This window comes from Microtus oregoni, unplaced genomic scaffold (assembly GCF_018167655.1).
Source record: "Microtus oregoni isolate MIOR12 unplaced genomic scaffold, Mior012 000018F_ref0000195, whole genome shotgun sequence".
NCBI classification, from domain to species: domain Eukaryota; kingdom Metazoa; phylum Chordata; class Mammalia; order Rodentia; family Cricetidae; genus Microtus; species Microtus oregoni.
The window spans coordinates 2,032,723-2,047,819 of NW_024543077.1; the positions used below are offsets into that span (position 1 = coordinate 2,032,723).

A 15,097-nucleotide genomic window follows, 5' to 3' on the forward strand; every position below is an offset into this window, starting at 1 on the left:
CACATGTATGTCTGTATGAGGGTGATGGATTCCCTGGAACTAGAGTTACAGAAAGGTGTGAAAAGCCATGTGGATGCTGGGAATTAAACCTGAGTCCTCTGGAAGAGGTTAAGAGCCAGTGCACTTAACCTCTGAGCCATCTCTCCAGTCTCAAATCTTTTTGTTGTTTTTTAAGATAGGGTGTCTGTGTAACAGCCCTGGCTGTCCTGGAACTCACTCTGCAGACCAGGCTGGCCTCAAACTCACAGAGATTCACCTGCCTCCCCCTCCAAAGTGCTGGGATTAAAGGCGTGTCCCACAACCTCCCGACCCATTTACCATTTTTTTTTTTGGCACATGCTAAATCCTGTACATGTTTATATATCATAGCAGAATCCTGTACATGTTTATATATCATAGCACGACATACAGATTCTGGCACTTCAGAGAACTACCAACAGAGACAATACTTAAGGGTAAAAACAATGGAATCAAATAACAATTACATTACGATCACAATGGGTTCTCCGATAATGATGATGAATTCCAAAAATCTTTACTTTGGGGGTGTATGGGATGCTTAAACTGGAGAGGCAAAAGAACTGCAGGCTATATAGTTGTAGGTTAGGCCATATAGCTGGTGTGAGGCTAGCCTAGAATACACAGTGAGATCCTGTCTCCAACAGTAACAACAAACTATGAAACAAATCAAAACTATTACAGCCAGGTTTGGTGGTATGAGCCTACAATACTCTGAAGACTAAAGCCAAAGAATCACAAGTTCTAGGTCAGCCTGAGTAACTTGGGAAAAGCCTGGTTCAAAATCTGAGGCTGAAAGGGGTGAGGATAGGGGCACTGAGAGGTGTGCTCAGCTGGAAGCCAGGGCTGGGGGTGGGGAGTGGAGTGTGAATATTATGGAATGCTGTCTTAAATTTATTGGCTTAGATCCTACTATCCACAGACTCTTTTTGTTTGTTTGATTTGGTTTTTCGAGACAGGTTTTCTCTGCATAACAGCCCTGGCTGTCCTGGAACTTGCTTTGTAGACTAGGTTGGCCTCAAACTCACTGTCTCCTGAGCGCTGGGATTAAAGGCCTGCACCACCATAGTCCAGCTCCACAGATTTTTAAACCACTCTACCTTGGTTTCTGTGTAATATTTTATGCAGCTTTCCCCAAAACTAATTCAATAAATAAGCAGAAAAAACACGCAAGCAACAGTTCCTTGTTAGACACTGGGAAGATAAAGAGCCATGGCCAAGTCTTGCCCCAGGCCTGCAAAATGCCCTGAGAGTTAGGACAATTAATTCAACCCAGAAGGAGCCAAACTTCTGCATAAAAGGAGCATTTTTCTACAGTCAAAATTCAACAACATTCACAATATATATATAATCTAAAAGTTTTGTGATACATATGCATATAAATAACATGATTTCCATTTGTTTCTTCCAATAAAAATGAAAATACAACTTTTCTAAAAGGTACCATGGAAAATTTAACCTGCCTTCTAAGGTGTTATACAAAGGAAGCAAGAGCTTCACAAATAATATATATGTCCACCACAGGATTATTTATAATAACCAAACAATAAAAACATCTAAAAGCCAAAAATTCCACATCTGTAAACAATTAAATCACTCAATAGTAAGAATATGATTAAATTATGGCACACAAGAGAATATTACATAACCATGGGGTAATCAAAATACATTTACTGATATGGGAAAATATCTAAATTGTTAACTAAAAATTGAATTTTAAATTACACAAAACATTATAGATTCTTAATTTTGCTTGTACCTTTCTAAATTCTCCCACAATTAGAGGAAGATTTTTTTTTTGTTTTTGTTTCAAAGTCTTACAGCTCAGTGTCTGAGAATATTTTATCAAAAATGATTCTTTTGTATGGAGGACACAGGAATCAGAACCCACCACCTGCTCATAAATGAGGGCAGAAATTACTCAAATTTGTTCAATCAGGCTACCAGCTGATGCTGAGATTTTTTTTAATTACTATACTATAATCTCACTGTCATAGGACAGCAAGAATATAAAGTAAAAAAAGCACTAATTTTTTTTAAAATAAAGATTGTGAAATGGGAGCCAGAAAAATGGCTCACTAGGTAAAAGTACTTGCCACCAAGTTAGACTGTTTTAACTCGAAGTGAATATATCCTACAATGCTGGAACCACCCACTCACTTCAAATAGCAACTAACCTTGAACAGTTTCCTCTTGAACACAAAGATGGTGTGTGTGTGTGTGTGTGTGTGTGTGTGTGCAGATAGATAGGTATCAGATCAAACCTCTGCTTCTAGGATGTGTGTACAATCTAATCTAGTAGAGAGCAGCAATGCCATAAATAAGGTCCCAAAAGAGACCTCCTGACATCTAGACACACCCGCAAGCTATACAGTACTATGAACTCAGACACAAGTAAGAAAGCTGCTCTGGGTCATAAAAAGCTACCTTCCACAGAAGTCAACTCTCTGAAATGTGTTTGAGTGAGAGCTTTATACTGTTGAAAGGCACTATCAAGTGATACATTAGAGTATTAACTGTTTTACTTATATATCCACTTAGAAGCTACAGCACAATGATCCCGTCCTCCTCGGGTTGGCAAGCACTGGGTTTTCTCACTCACACTCAAGAGTGGAGCCAAAATTAACAGCTTTGAATAGAGAGCTCTGTGCCAACGCCATGCTCTGTTCTGCTTTTTTCCATTCTCTGAGTTATCAGCGACATCAAATTACTGCCAGGAACTTTATTCCTCTCATTTTAAAAGTTAGAACAACTCACCTGGGGCAGACAAAACATGACTTGTCTACAAAAATAGTAGACAGCCAAAATCCATAAGGCTTGCTTAATCACATCATTTACATAATTTTAATTAAAAATAATAATCAATGAAAACAAATGCCACATTAACATTCCACTTCAGAATCTGTAACCCATATACTGTAAAGATTAATGTGCCAATAAAAACCAGGTACTGTTACAGCATACCAACAAATAGGCAGAGGCAGTTCTACTATCTCAGTAAAATATTTCTAAAAAGCAAATGGTACAAATGGTGCAGAAACAAAGATGTTCACTAAGCTAAAGTGGTATTAATGACTGAGACATTCAGATGCACATACAAGCTCTTCCACCGTCCTCTCTGCAGGCACTGGACACTATGTTACCTCTAAATCCTCAGGTCTCCTCTTATAAAGCTGCCACAACACCTCACGTTATACAGAGTCTAAAGGGGGTGACAAATGTGAGACTATTCTTTAAGTGAAAAACACTATGCAAACATAAATCATAGCTCTGCACTGTGACTTACAACTAAACGCTCTTCCAACTTGAGACTTACCAACAGCTATATTTAATCACTACATATACGGTCTGAAAAGTGTCAAATTTTGAAGCAAAATCTGGTGTTAATAAAGTCCTGCTGTAGAGAAACATGGCCTTTTTAAAGATTTATTTATTTATTATGTATACAGTGTTCTGCCTATATGTATGCCTGAGTGCCAGAAGAGGGCACTAGATCTCATTACAGATGGTTGTGAGCCACCATGTGGTTGCTGGGAATTGAACTCAGAACCTCTGGAAGAACAGCCTGTGCTCTTAACCTCTGAGCCATCTCTCCAGCTCCCAAACATGGCTTTTCTTCTAAATGAAAATCACCATTTTAGAGTGTGCTTTTAACACACTCTAGACATACCTACCAGAAACAATATTGCTGCTAATCATCTTTAACACACTCTAGACATACCTACCAGAAACAATATTGCTGCTAATCATCTTTAACACACTCTAGACATACCTACCAGAAACAATATTGCTGCTAATTATCTTGCCTCCCAAGGTAGCTAATGATTTGGGTACTACAGTAATGATGCTCCCACTGGTAGTTTTCACATAGGTTGCAGCTCCAGGGGTTGTGGCTACTCGACCTAAGGATGGGCTCACTGTTGGCCGGGTGTAGGTTGCCTGAGTACCTATAGGAAGCAGTGAAAAGAAAAACTGATCAAACTTTTCATCTAATAAAAAGAACTGTAACTGTAAATTTCACCATAGTTCAATGTCATATGTCACTAATAAAAAGAACTGTAACTGTACACTTTCACCATAGTTCAATGTCATATGTATCACTTTAACTTGAAAATGGAACCGCAAGGCGTCAAGATGTCCATTTACAACTTTATAGCCAGTTTTCAATGTGAACAGCAAGGACCAATGCCAAGTCTATGCTAATTAGTTCTACACATAAAATTTTGTGACGTGTTGCATCAAATTACCAGCCCAAGGAAAGGTAGAGCATTCCCTTCCCTTCTCCTGCTATCATTCTTCCACTAGTTTTTACCTCAAAGCTTAAATGTAACCGCCTTCCTGTCAAAGCCCTGTAGGTGTCTCTGTTACAGATATCTACGGTCCCTGAGTCTGTCTGATGCTGTCCCAGAGCTAAACTCAGTGACACCATTTGGCCAATTAAGGCAATATCTGTCTTATACCCTGCTATTCTCTAAAGAGATTTTCATCTTTTCAAGGACCAACCCATCATTCTACTAGAAATACAGCTGAAACTGCCAAGAACTGTCAGGAAGTTAAAAGGTTAAAATCACCTCTATTTGAGCATTTCCTCCACTTCAACTGGCCAGTTAGAAAATCTGTCTTTACATCTCTCTCCAAAGATTTTACACCTCTCCTACTATTTCTACTTTTCTCTTTCCCAGAGGATTGAAAACTCATCAGATGAGCATGATGCCCTTTCATATAAACACAGGAACTCTGAACAACTACTCCTACAAGAAGGATCAGCCTCAGGGAAAGTGAAGAGGAAAAGGAGAAAGACTAAGATGGCATTTGCTTAACCTGAAGTGAGATTCGGAAAACACTGTAACAGTTATTTCCAAAATATCCCACCTTGAAAACAATACTTTTAGGGCAGGAAGTCACATGCTGTAAAAACTTAGAACCACTACAACCACAAAAGGAACAGTAAGAAGAATTAGTCTGATCACAGAATACATTCGAACCAGGAAAAAAAAAAGTCTAGTGCAAAATAAACATGGTACAGGGCTATAAAGTTTGAATGTTTTGAATTATAACAACAACAACAAGCAAACAAAACAAAACAACTCTAGCTTCTGTTCAAAACAATTAAAGACAGAGAGACAGAGAGATAGAGAGACAGAGAGAGAGAGAGAGAGAGAGAGAGAGAGAGAGAGAGAGAAGGAAACAATGTTGTACTATAAACACAGAAACATGACCCGGTTTTGCTATGTATGGGTCTGGCTTTTATGTAGGTCTGGCTGGGTATTTGAACTCAGGTCCTTACACTTGCGCCTTAACAAGTTCTTTTACATACTGAGTTATCGCCTTAGCCCCTGACTTGATATCATTTAACATGTATAAGGTTCACAAAGGGTAGTTATTGAAAATGTGCTTCCCTGCTCCCCCTCAAGCACGGGAACAACGGCATGCTCCTCCAGTCTAGGCGGTCCCCACTACTCTGTGATGTGCAGACTCTTGTGAGTGACATCCTTGATGGTGGGCACGTTTTCAGCTACTCAACAAGTGCTGGCTGAGGACCTACATGTGGGGAATAAGATTTGTCCCTTATCCCATGAAGCTTGCTGTCTATGTGGATGCCACTCAACCAACAACTACATGAGTAGAAACTGGAATAACTCACCGCAATGAAGAGAACAGAGGACTATGAGGAAAAAAATCAAAGAGGGCTAACTAACTTCAGGGCCGGGACAGAGTTCAGAGTCAGAAAGACCTGAAAACTGGGAGAGTGAGTGCTTCGCGTGCACCAGGCCCCTGGTCTGACCCCCAGCACCCAGGAGGTGGGGACTGGAGGATCAAGAATGTGTTCAAGGTCATCCTCAGCTTCACACAGAGTTCTAGGCTAGAGACCCTGTCTCAAAGCAAAATAAAAAGGACTTCTTTGTAGAACTATCTCATCCCTTTCTCGATGTGCAAGTCATAACGCTGGCCTGGGGCTTGTTTGATGACATGAACGGATGGCCTGATGCTTGTGAGACTTACCAGTAGGAGTAGTTACCAGCTTGGTTGTCATGATTGCACCGTTACTGCTAACCACCATAATAGGGGAGTTGCTACTGGTGGGTAGAGTTGCAGTCACTGGTTTGGGTAAGATTTTACTTGGTTGAACCTGCTGTGTGATGATTTTAACACCTTTGAAAGAAAAAAGATAAATCTCAGTACAGATAATTGTAAAAGAGCCGGGCGGTGGTGGCGCACGCCTTTAATCCCAGTACTCCGGAGGCAGAGGCAGGCGGATCTCTGTGAGTTCGAGACCAGCCTGGTCTACAAGAGCTAGTTCCAGGACAGGCTCCAAAGCCACAGAGAAACCCTGTCTCAAAAAAACCAAAAAAAAAAGAAAAAGATAATTGTAAAAGAATGCCACTTAGCCCAATAGGGCAACAGTTACACACGTCTACTGAGCCTCACTCTAGAGATGCTTCTTTAACACTGATGAAACTCTAAGCTTTTGTTGCTCAAATTTCTCTCCTAAATCCTCCCAATGCAAGAATGCAGCTATATTATTTTAACAGATTTCTTAAAACTAAACCTGAACTTTTATCTATAATACGAGTTTTCAAACGAGTTAGCGAAAGCAAATAATCTGTTTCATCCAAGTACTTGAGAAGAAAGGACTAGCATGAGGCATCACGAGCAGTCCACACAGCCCTTCCAGCAGCAACAAAGACGTTTCGTGACTCGGAACTGACGTGATAAGCTGATAAACAGTTAACAGGATAAGCACAGTTTTTGTTTGATTTGTTAAACGGCTGACTGATCTCTCATTTGTTTTATATTGAAATAGGATCTTATTATATAGCCATGGATGGCCTGAAACTCACTGACTAGTCCAGCCGGGCCTGGAACTACAGATCTTACTGCCTTTGCCTCCTGGGTGCTGGGATTACAGATGTGTGCCACTATGCCCAGCTTAAAAATCTTTTCATGCTTTTGTTTTTGTTGTTAGAACTGTTGAACCCAGGGATTCACACATGCTAGCCAAGTGCTCTTCACTAAGCTATATCCTGAAGTCCTAAAACAGCCTTCTGAAAAAAAAAATATTTTGTTTGTTCGGCTTTTTTCAAGACAGGGTTTCTCTTTAGCTTTGGGGTCTGTCCTGGAACTAGCTCTTGTAGACCAGGCTGGTCTCAACTCACAGAGATCCACCTGTCTCTGCCTTCTGAGTGCTGGAATTAAGGTGTGCTCCACTACTGCCAGGCTCTAAAAAAAAGTATTTTAATAACTCACTTTATCAAATGCAAAATGCCAAAAGAGGCCACACCAGTACTGCACCTATATAAAACATGCATGTGAAAAAGAATTCAAAGGCGATATGCAATAAAAACAATAAAAATGTTAAAGAAGCTATACTGGGACTTTTTAATTTTTTTAATTTTTATATTTACAATGTTATGATGTTTACACTGGCTTTCCAAACATAAAGTATTCATTAAAATGCATGAGATCTAGCTACATTTCTAAATCAGTGGTAACTAAAGAAGGAAAATTTAGTACCATTTCTCAATTGCCAATCTTTTAAAGAAAATACAGAAAAAAATATTCTCAACACAGAAAATTAAGAACTGCATTATTTCTGGTGTAGTGTGATAATTTATCTTGACTGTCAATTTGACAGAATTTAGAATCACCATGGGAGCAAACCTCCGGGCTTGCCTGGAGGAACTTTCTGGATTAGATTAAGAAGGACGACCTACACTTCCTTGGCTCATCCTGGACTGAATAAAAAGGAGACAAGAACCGACCAGCAGCACCGCCCACTCTGCTGCTTCTCTGAGGACGCAATGTCAAGCTCCGGCCACCACCACTTCCCCACCACAGTCTCACTTCAAGTAAGTAAGCCCTTCCTTTCCTAAATGGCCTCTGTCACAGCATCAAGGAAGCAACCAATGCAGGCGGTAGCTTAAACTGAGAAATTACAAAACAGGTCTACCTATTTAGTAGCTTTAAGTAATTCTAAACTTCTACTAGCTAAGAAAGACATTAAAATTACAGTATCTGGGCATAATTAGGTAAGTAACAACTCTTGTGACTATTTTTTTAATCTACAAAATAAAAATCAATTAGTATATACCTCAAGGCTATTATTGTAAGGATCAAACAAACTTGTAAAGTTTCTAATACATGTTGAATTCAGTAAGTATTATGGAAACAGTTCTGAATATAATGAACCATAAGCAGTAAGGTCATCCAAGGAAAATTATTTCTAATATTTCTTACTAATGAACAATAATCCTGTATAATGTCCATGCAGAAAGAGGCTCCAAGAAATAACCACACACACAAAAATTCACAAAATCAAAAGGCAATTCTACTCAGTCCTATGCAAACCAACTGACCATGAAAGAGAAAGCCAACCACATAAACACATTTCCAAAGAGGATCTTAAGAACTCTGACCCTCTCAGAAAGTGGCAGGCCTGGGAAGCCACCCTCTAAAGGACTAAGTCACTCTGGAGCGCTACGTCTAGTGGGATGGCGTCAGGAGCTCTTCAGTCCACACAATGGACTAATGGAGTTACAAAGCAACCACCACTGAAAGGCTCTGGGGACCACAGGGCAGCCCCATGGGTCAGAGAACTGACATCAAGCCTGATCATCTAAGTTCCATCCCAAAGACTCACATGGCGGAAAAAGAGAACCTGTTCATGCAAGGGATACTCTGACTTCCACATGCACACCACTGGCACACATGTAGGCACAAACACATGTTCTTACTCAGAACATGTGCACATACACACATGTACACACCAAATATAAATAAAATGCAATTAAAAAGAATGTTCTGTGTGGTGGTTTGAAAGAAAATGGCCCCCAAAGAGAGTGGCACTATTAGGTGTGGCCTTCCTGGAGGAAGTGTGTCACTGTGGGCTTTGAAGTCTCATAAACGCTCAAGCCACGTCCAGAGAGGAAAAACCACTTTCTGTAGCCTGCATATCAAGGTGTAAAACTCTCGGCTTCTCCGCCACGTGAGCCTGTATGCTGCCATGTTCCACCGTGATGATAATTTACTAAACTTCTGAACTGTAAGTCACCTCATGAAACGTTTTCTTTTATCAAAGTTGCCATGGCCATGGTGTCTCTTCACAGCAACAGACACCCTGACTAAAACACTCTGGAAAGGGGTTTTACGGCAAATAGCAAACAAAGAAACGTCTACCCAACCAAACCCAATAGTTAAAATCACGTTCCGTGACATCTGAGACAAGACTGTTTCTCTTTCCCCTCCCTCAGCTCTGCAGTTACAAAGAGCATGGTCCCTTCTGCACAGCTCTTAGCCAGAGGACATTCTTTTCAGGAGAAACAGGACTTCAGCTTATCCTCCTCACAGCTGCTTAACGCCAACTGAAATACCACAGAGAATTTCCAATCCATAGTAGAATCCAATAGAAACAAATACCAAAAAAAGGACCACAAAACCCTCTAAACATCTGGTAATAAAACAGCAGCCCTCGTGCATTTTTCCAGTTACCTGACTCCTGTTTGATCTGAATGGTAGGCTTGATGCCAGGTGGCAACGGTGACTGCTGTGGCTGCTGCTGCTGAGACCCTGAGGAAGGCTGGGCCACGGGCTGCTGTGTCTGCTGCTGCACTTGCTGCAGCTGCTGCTTAGGAGACTGCTGATGCTGTTTAGGAAACTGTGCGAGAATCTGGGTAGGGGCACTCACTAAGCTTTTGGGGGAAGGAAGTCTTGTCGATGCCATTTTGATTGCTGATGTGGATACACCTACAGAAAAGTAAAGAAGATTTAGGGCTTTTGGGATTTTCGGATTTCGGCTCAGAGGAAGCCACGGTACAACTTTCTTCAGTCATTCCAAATTGGGTTCACCCGACACCAGCCGCCTCCACCATGCAACCCAAGTATGACCCCTGACAAGATCAAAGTCATGCACCTGATGTGCACTGGAGGTGAGGTCAGCGCCATCCACCTGGGTGCCAAAATTGTCCCTCTGGGTCTGTCTCCAAAAAAGGTTGGTGATGAAATTGCCAAGGCAACTGGTGACTGGAAAGGTCTGAGGATTACACTGAAACTGACCATCCAGAACACAGAGGCCCAGGTTGAGGTGGTACCCTCTGCCTCTGCCCTGATCAAGAAGCCTCCAAGAGACAGACGCAGAAGAACATTAAACACAGTGGAAATATCATGTTCCACAAGATCGCCCACATTGTCAGAGATCTTTCTGGAACTATTAAAGAGATCCTGGGTACTGCACAGTCTGTGGGCTGCAATGTGGATGGCCGCCACCCTCATGGCATCAACAGTGGAATGCCAGCTAGTTAAGAAGCAACAAGAGAAAATATTTCAATAAAAAACTATCTGATAAAAAAACAAAAACATCAGCCAACTAATGTCTTGGGAACACGAAGGATCAAATGTAAAGTCAACTATTATTAAAAAAAAAAAAAAAAAACATTTACTAAGTAGACTACCTACAGTGCCCACTCTTGGTTATATTACAGTCTTGCTTCATTGACAAGCTTCTAGTTTTTCTGTAACCACCTTACTTATTTTCATTGTAGTCTAATTCTAGTATCACTGCTGGCTGCTATTCTAACTCTTTCTTCCCTTTCTAACAAAGCAGCATCTTTCCCCTTGAGAACCCACAGTCCTGGGCATTGGCATACACTTCCAGGGAAGCCTGTCCCTAAGTCAGCTCTAGAGGATAATTCTCAATTGACCTAAGCTTGCCATGGTACTCCATTACTTTTCCAGCAATAAGGTAAAACTAGTTATAACCAACATGCTATGAGAGGAATCTTCCTGGAGAACATCTAGGTAAGGTATTCTCTCTTTTCTAGGATTTTTTTGTTTTCCCTTGGTATTTTCATGGCTATGGTGCCTACAATGTATGCATCTAACCAACAGCAGAGTTACCCAAGGGAAAAAAAAATTCCTTACTGGCCCAATGATTCACCCAACTTAACTGAAGACTTCTGTCTTATGAACTTCTGAAATAGTAAAGCTTCTTAGAACACCAATCAGTCAATCGGCGCTTACTTATGTGCAGTCATTCATTCAATCACTCTTCACATTTTGCAAATAAATTTAGACATTAATCCAGTCAGACTCAGAATAAGTAATTTATTATACATTTGGATGCACAATAGAATGAAGGGAATACTACTAAATCAAACATGTTAGTCTACCTTTGGAAGAATTATGAATGAAGCTACATTAATAATAATTTTGGTTAAATATGTGTTATGGTTTAAGTATATACCAGAGTCCACGTATTAAAATTCAACCCCAATGTAAAGTCTTAAAAAGCTGGAAAAGTCAACTGACTTAGTGACTACAGTTTAGAACAGAGCCTTTAGAACACCATAAAACTAAGCACGGTAGTCTGGACTACTGACTGAGGATCAGTGGCTTTTTAAGAGAAGGCACACACATGCACTCCTTTCCTCTTGCCATGTGACCGCTGTGTACGCTCCTGAAGCTCTGAAAGTACATCACTAGATGCAAGTTCCTGAGCTTAGATTTTCAAACCATAAGCCAAAATAAACCATTTTCCATTATAAAGTTACCCAGCCTGAAATACTCCATTACACCAAACACAATATAAAATAGTTGAAAGCTGCAACAGGAACTTTAGGGATAGAATGACACCCCAAAACCGTTTTTATGTAAGAAATTGTAAAGTTGGGCCAAAGAGACAGCTCAAAGAAGTATTTGCTGTGTAAGCTTGATGCTCTGATCTGATCCCCAAAGCCCACATAGAGGCGGAAGAAGAGCAGCAACTCCACAAAGCTGTCTTCCTCCTGATGTTAAATGTGGACAGTCATAAAATTGGGAGGACAGGGAATCTGACAAGGACAGAACCCTATGGAGTAAGAGAGGAGAACAGAGATTTCTTCAGAGCTGGTCTAAATATAATGAAAGAAACAATACCAGCAGGTACAACATAATTGGAAGCAACGTACGGCATAAGCTGAAACAGGCTCGAGATAGGAGATCTAAGGTCAGCAGAAGACTGTCACACCATTGTGAAAGGAATTCATGAAATCCATAGAAAACATGAGGAAAACCACAAAATGAAAGAAAAAGAACTTCTTACTACGTAAGAGAAGGTAGCAACAGAATAAAAAATGCAACCAACCTAACTAATTTGCAACGGCCCATTCTTTGGTCTTTGGAGAGCAAAAGAACATACCTGAGATGACCAAAACGTTAGTTACAGCTTGGGATCTTGAGCAAAAATCCAGAAGAACCAAATAAGGAGCAATCCTCTAACAATAAACTGTTTTCAAACACACAGAAAACATACCAATTCACACCTCTCTCTATGATACCAGCACCAGACTTTCAAATACCAAATCACACATGCACAACAGCATGTACAATACGCTGTGAACCTTCCCCTAAGGAAAAGCCTAAGCGTGTGTCTATCTGCTTCCATGTTATAAATGGAAGAACTTAGAAAGGACAGAACAAGGTGCAGGAGGTCAGAGAAGAGAAAACTGTAAACACTTCATTCTCAGGCTAAGGGAGGGCGAGCAGGGAAGTCTTCGCTGACCTAATACACTTTGTCTGTCTCTCTCTCTCTCTCTCTCTCTCTCTCTCTCCCTCTCTCTCTCTCTCTCCCCTCTCCCCCCTTCCCTCCCTCCCTGTTGTCTTCAAACGTCCCCCAACACAGGGACAGAACTAAACAGTGGCTCTCCACTCACCTTGTGCTACTGTTGACATGACCACAGACGGTGTGGAAGACACCACAGCTGTCACTGCAACTGTACTAGAAACAGGTGATGGCGTGGAACTGCTGTTGCCACTGCTGCTACTGGTGACCAGAGAGGACTGTGATGCAGTTATAACAACAGGTGGCTTCTGAGTTGTGGACGCAATGACTGATGTTGGTACAAGCTTAGTGACTGCTGCATAGTTATGGGATTTGGAGAGAATGTTGGGCACGAAGGTTGAACTTGGTGATGTGGTCACTATGATAACCTAAAGGATGAAAGATAAGTTATTTTCATGTACCTACTATATACTATCAGTGTATTTAATCTCATATAATTTAAAACTAGTTTTGCAATAGGAAAAACAATTCAACAGAGAGGAATATACAGTTAATTGAACTTATATGAACACTTTCCTTTACTGGCAATCATCAAAACTACACCAATCTCCAGCAAGTAATTTAAGAGGCACTGTTCAGTATTGTGCAGGATGTGGCTGGCTCTGGGAACATCCCAGTACACCATTCGGGGAATGAACCCACACCATCACATGAGCAAGTAATCTGGAGATGTGTTCACCTGTAAATACTTATTGAGCATCTACTATGTGCCAGGCATGGTCCTAGACGCTGAGAAAACAAGAATGAACAAGACTCACTTGCATGGAGTATACATTCTAGTGCAGAGAGAGAAATAAAAACATACATGACATGTAGAAACAAATGGAAGAGACAATCAGCCAGGGTAAAGAAAGAAGGACGGTTAGAGTGTATAAACTTCTCAGTGAAGAGCTCTCTGTGAGGTGACATTTCAGCAGAAACCAGAACGAGGTATGAACCATGTGCTAGTCATACTTAGACAGACGCTCAGTGGCATGGGGAGTGGGAAACAATAGCTCTGAAGACAAAAGCAAGCTTTGGATCCTCTATGGGACACACTGGCGTTGATAAGGCACACAACCATGGAGAAGTGATGGAGGACCAGACAATGGAAAGTCCTGACAGCTCACGCCATGCCAGCAGCAATACTTCTCTGTCATCTTCCTCCATAACGTTCATAACCTTATTACCTAATAAGGAGAAGAACATCAAGCAAAGTCTAGGAGTGAGGCTAACTAAAACACCTGGCCTGTCAAAGTTATTTAAAAAAAAAAAAAAAAAAAAACTAGGAAAATCTGAGAAAGCTTCACAGTGAGAAGTGTCTAAGGAGACAGGCAAACAGAATGTGGCATCCTGGGGGGGATCCTGGAACAAAGGACAGGAAGGAAAACCCAAGGAAATCCAAATAAACTATGGTCTTAGGTTAATATTAATAATGCATTATTACTGTAAGTTAAAACAATGCATCATACAAATAAAAATATTAACAGGGAAAGAGGTGTAAAATATGCAACTTCTACAAATTTTCTGTAAATCTAAAACTTCTCAAAACTGAATCTATTTTTTAAACGTATCTGTCTGCGGATGGAAGCTACAGCAGGCAGTAACAGCAGACATAGACAAACGAGGACTTCCTATGACAACCAGCAGACACAGTGGCGACCACCGTTACTTACACCTTCTAAGTGGACCTGGAAGGCCAGGTTTAGCCAGTAAGGCTGAGAGACCATAGAGTAAGCAGCAGTGCAACTCAGAGAACAGCATGGAATAAAAGACCCATGGCCAGAACCACCCGGTGTGCTGAAGACAGAGAGGAAAGCAGTGCAGAAAGCCTACAGTAAAGAGGGTTATAAGCAGAAGCTGATCAACATGAAAGCCAGACTAAAGTATCTGGATGTCATATTAAGAACAATTAAGCCATGGGAAGATTTTAAGCACAGAAACAAGGTGTGATATCTATTTAAAAAGATCATTCCCATTGCCATGAAGTGAGAGGCAAGGTAGAAGCAACTCCAGCAGGCCAGAAGAGAAGTGGCAGCAGTCTCCTGGGCTGGGGGTTATCAGAAAGGAAGGGAAGTGATCAGATTCAAACTATTCTGACAAGCAGAGAAACTGAAACTTGTGGAGTTCCTAGAGCAGAACCAAGAAAAGCTCCCAGAGCTGATATGTGCACATTTTATTTAGTTGTCCCCGATCCCATGACACAGACACTATTATTATCCCCATTTCACAATAAAGAACATAAAAACTACTTATGCTTTGGTGGTACACATCGCAGCTTTATTTTGGGGTGAGTAAGCAGTGTAATAGTAATACCCAGTTTTTTCACTATAATCATTTGTGCCTACCTAGACAGAACAAATTGTTTTGAAAAAATCCAAAGAAGTTATGGGAGAAATTCTTTTAGTTTTACATTGGTCCTAAAGAAAATCTGAAGTTAAATCAGTCAAAAATTTTCTGAGTGAGTCTGTATTTGGTATCTACATCAAGGAAACATAAACCATA

General features: G+C 40.7%; 1 protein-coding gene and 1 pseudogene across 11 annotated transcripts in view; one reads left to right on the forward strand and one right to left on the reverse strand.

Annotated features, from left to right (window-relative positions):
* Window positions 1–15,097, reverse strand: part of LOC121458928 (BRCA2-interacting transcriptional repressor EMSY) — a 68,934-nt gene that overhangs the window by 30,674 nt on the left and 23,163 nt on the right. For all 11 annotated transcript variants that reach the window (XM_041668346.1, XM_041668345.1, XM_041668351.1 and 8 more), the window contains 4 exons: window positions 12,705–12,981; window positions 9,508–9,762; window positions 6,022–6,171; window positions 3,795–3,965 (listed from right to left, as the gene is read on the reverse strand). In XM_041668346.1, the coding sequence (XP_041524280.1) occupies window positions 3,795–3,965; window positions 6,022–6,171; window positions 9,508–9,762; window positions 12,705–12,981 (853 nt within the window). The remainder of the gene's footprint in view (window positions 1–3,794; window positions 3,966–6,021; window positions 6,172–9,507; window positions 9,763–12,704; window positions 12,982–15,097) is intronic.
* Window positions 9,800–10,317, forward strand: LOC121458914 (annotated as a pseudogene).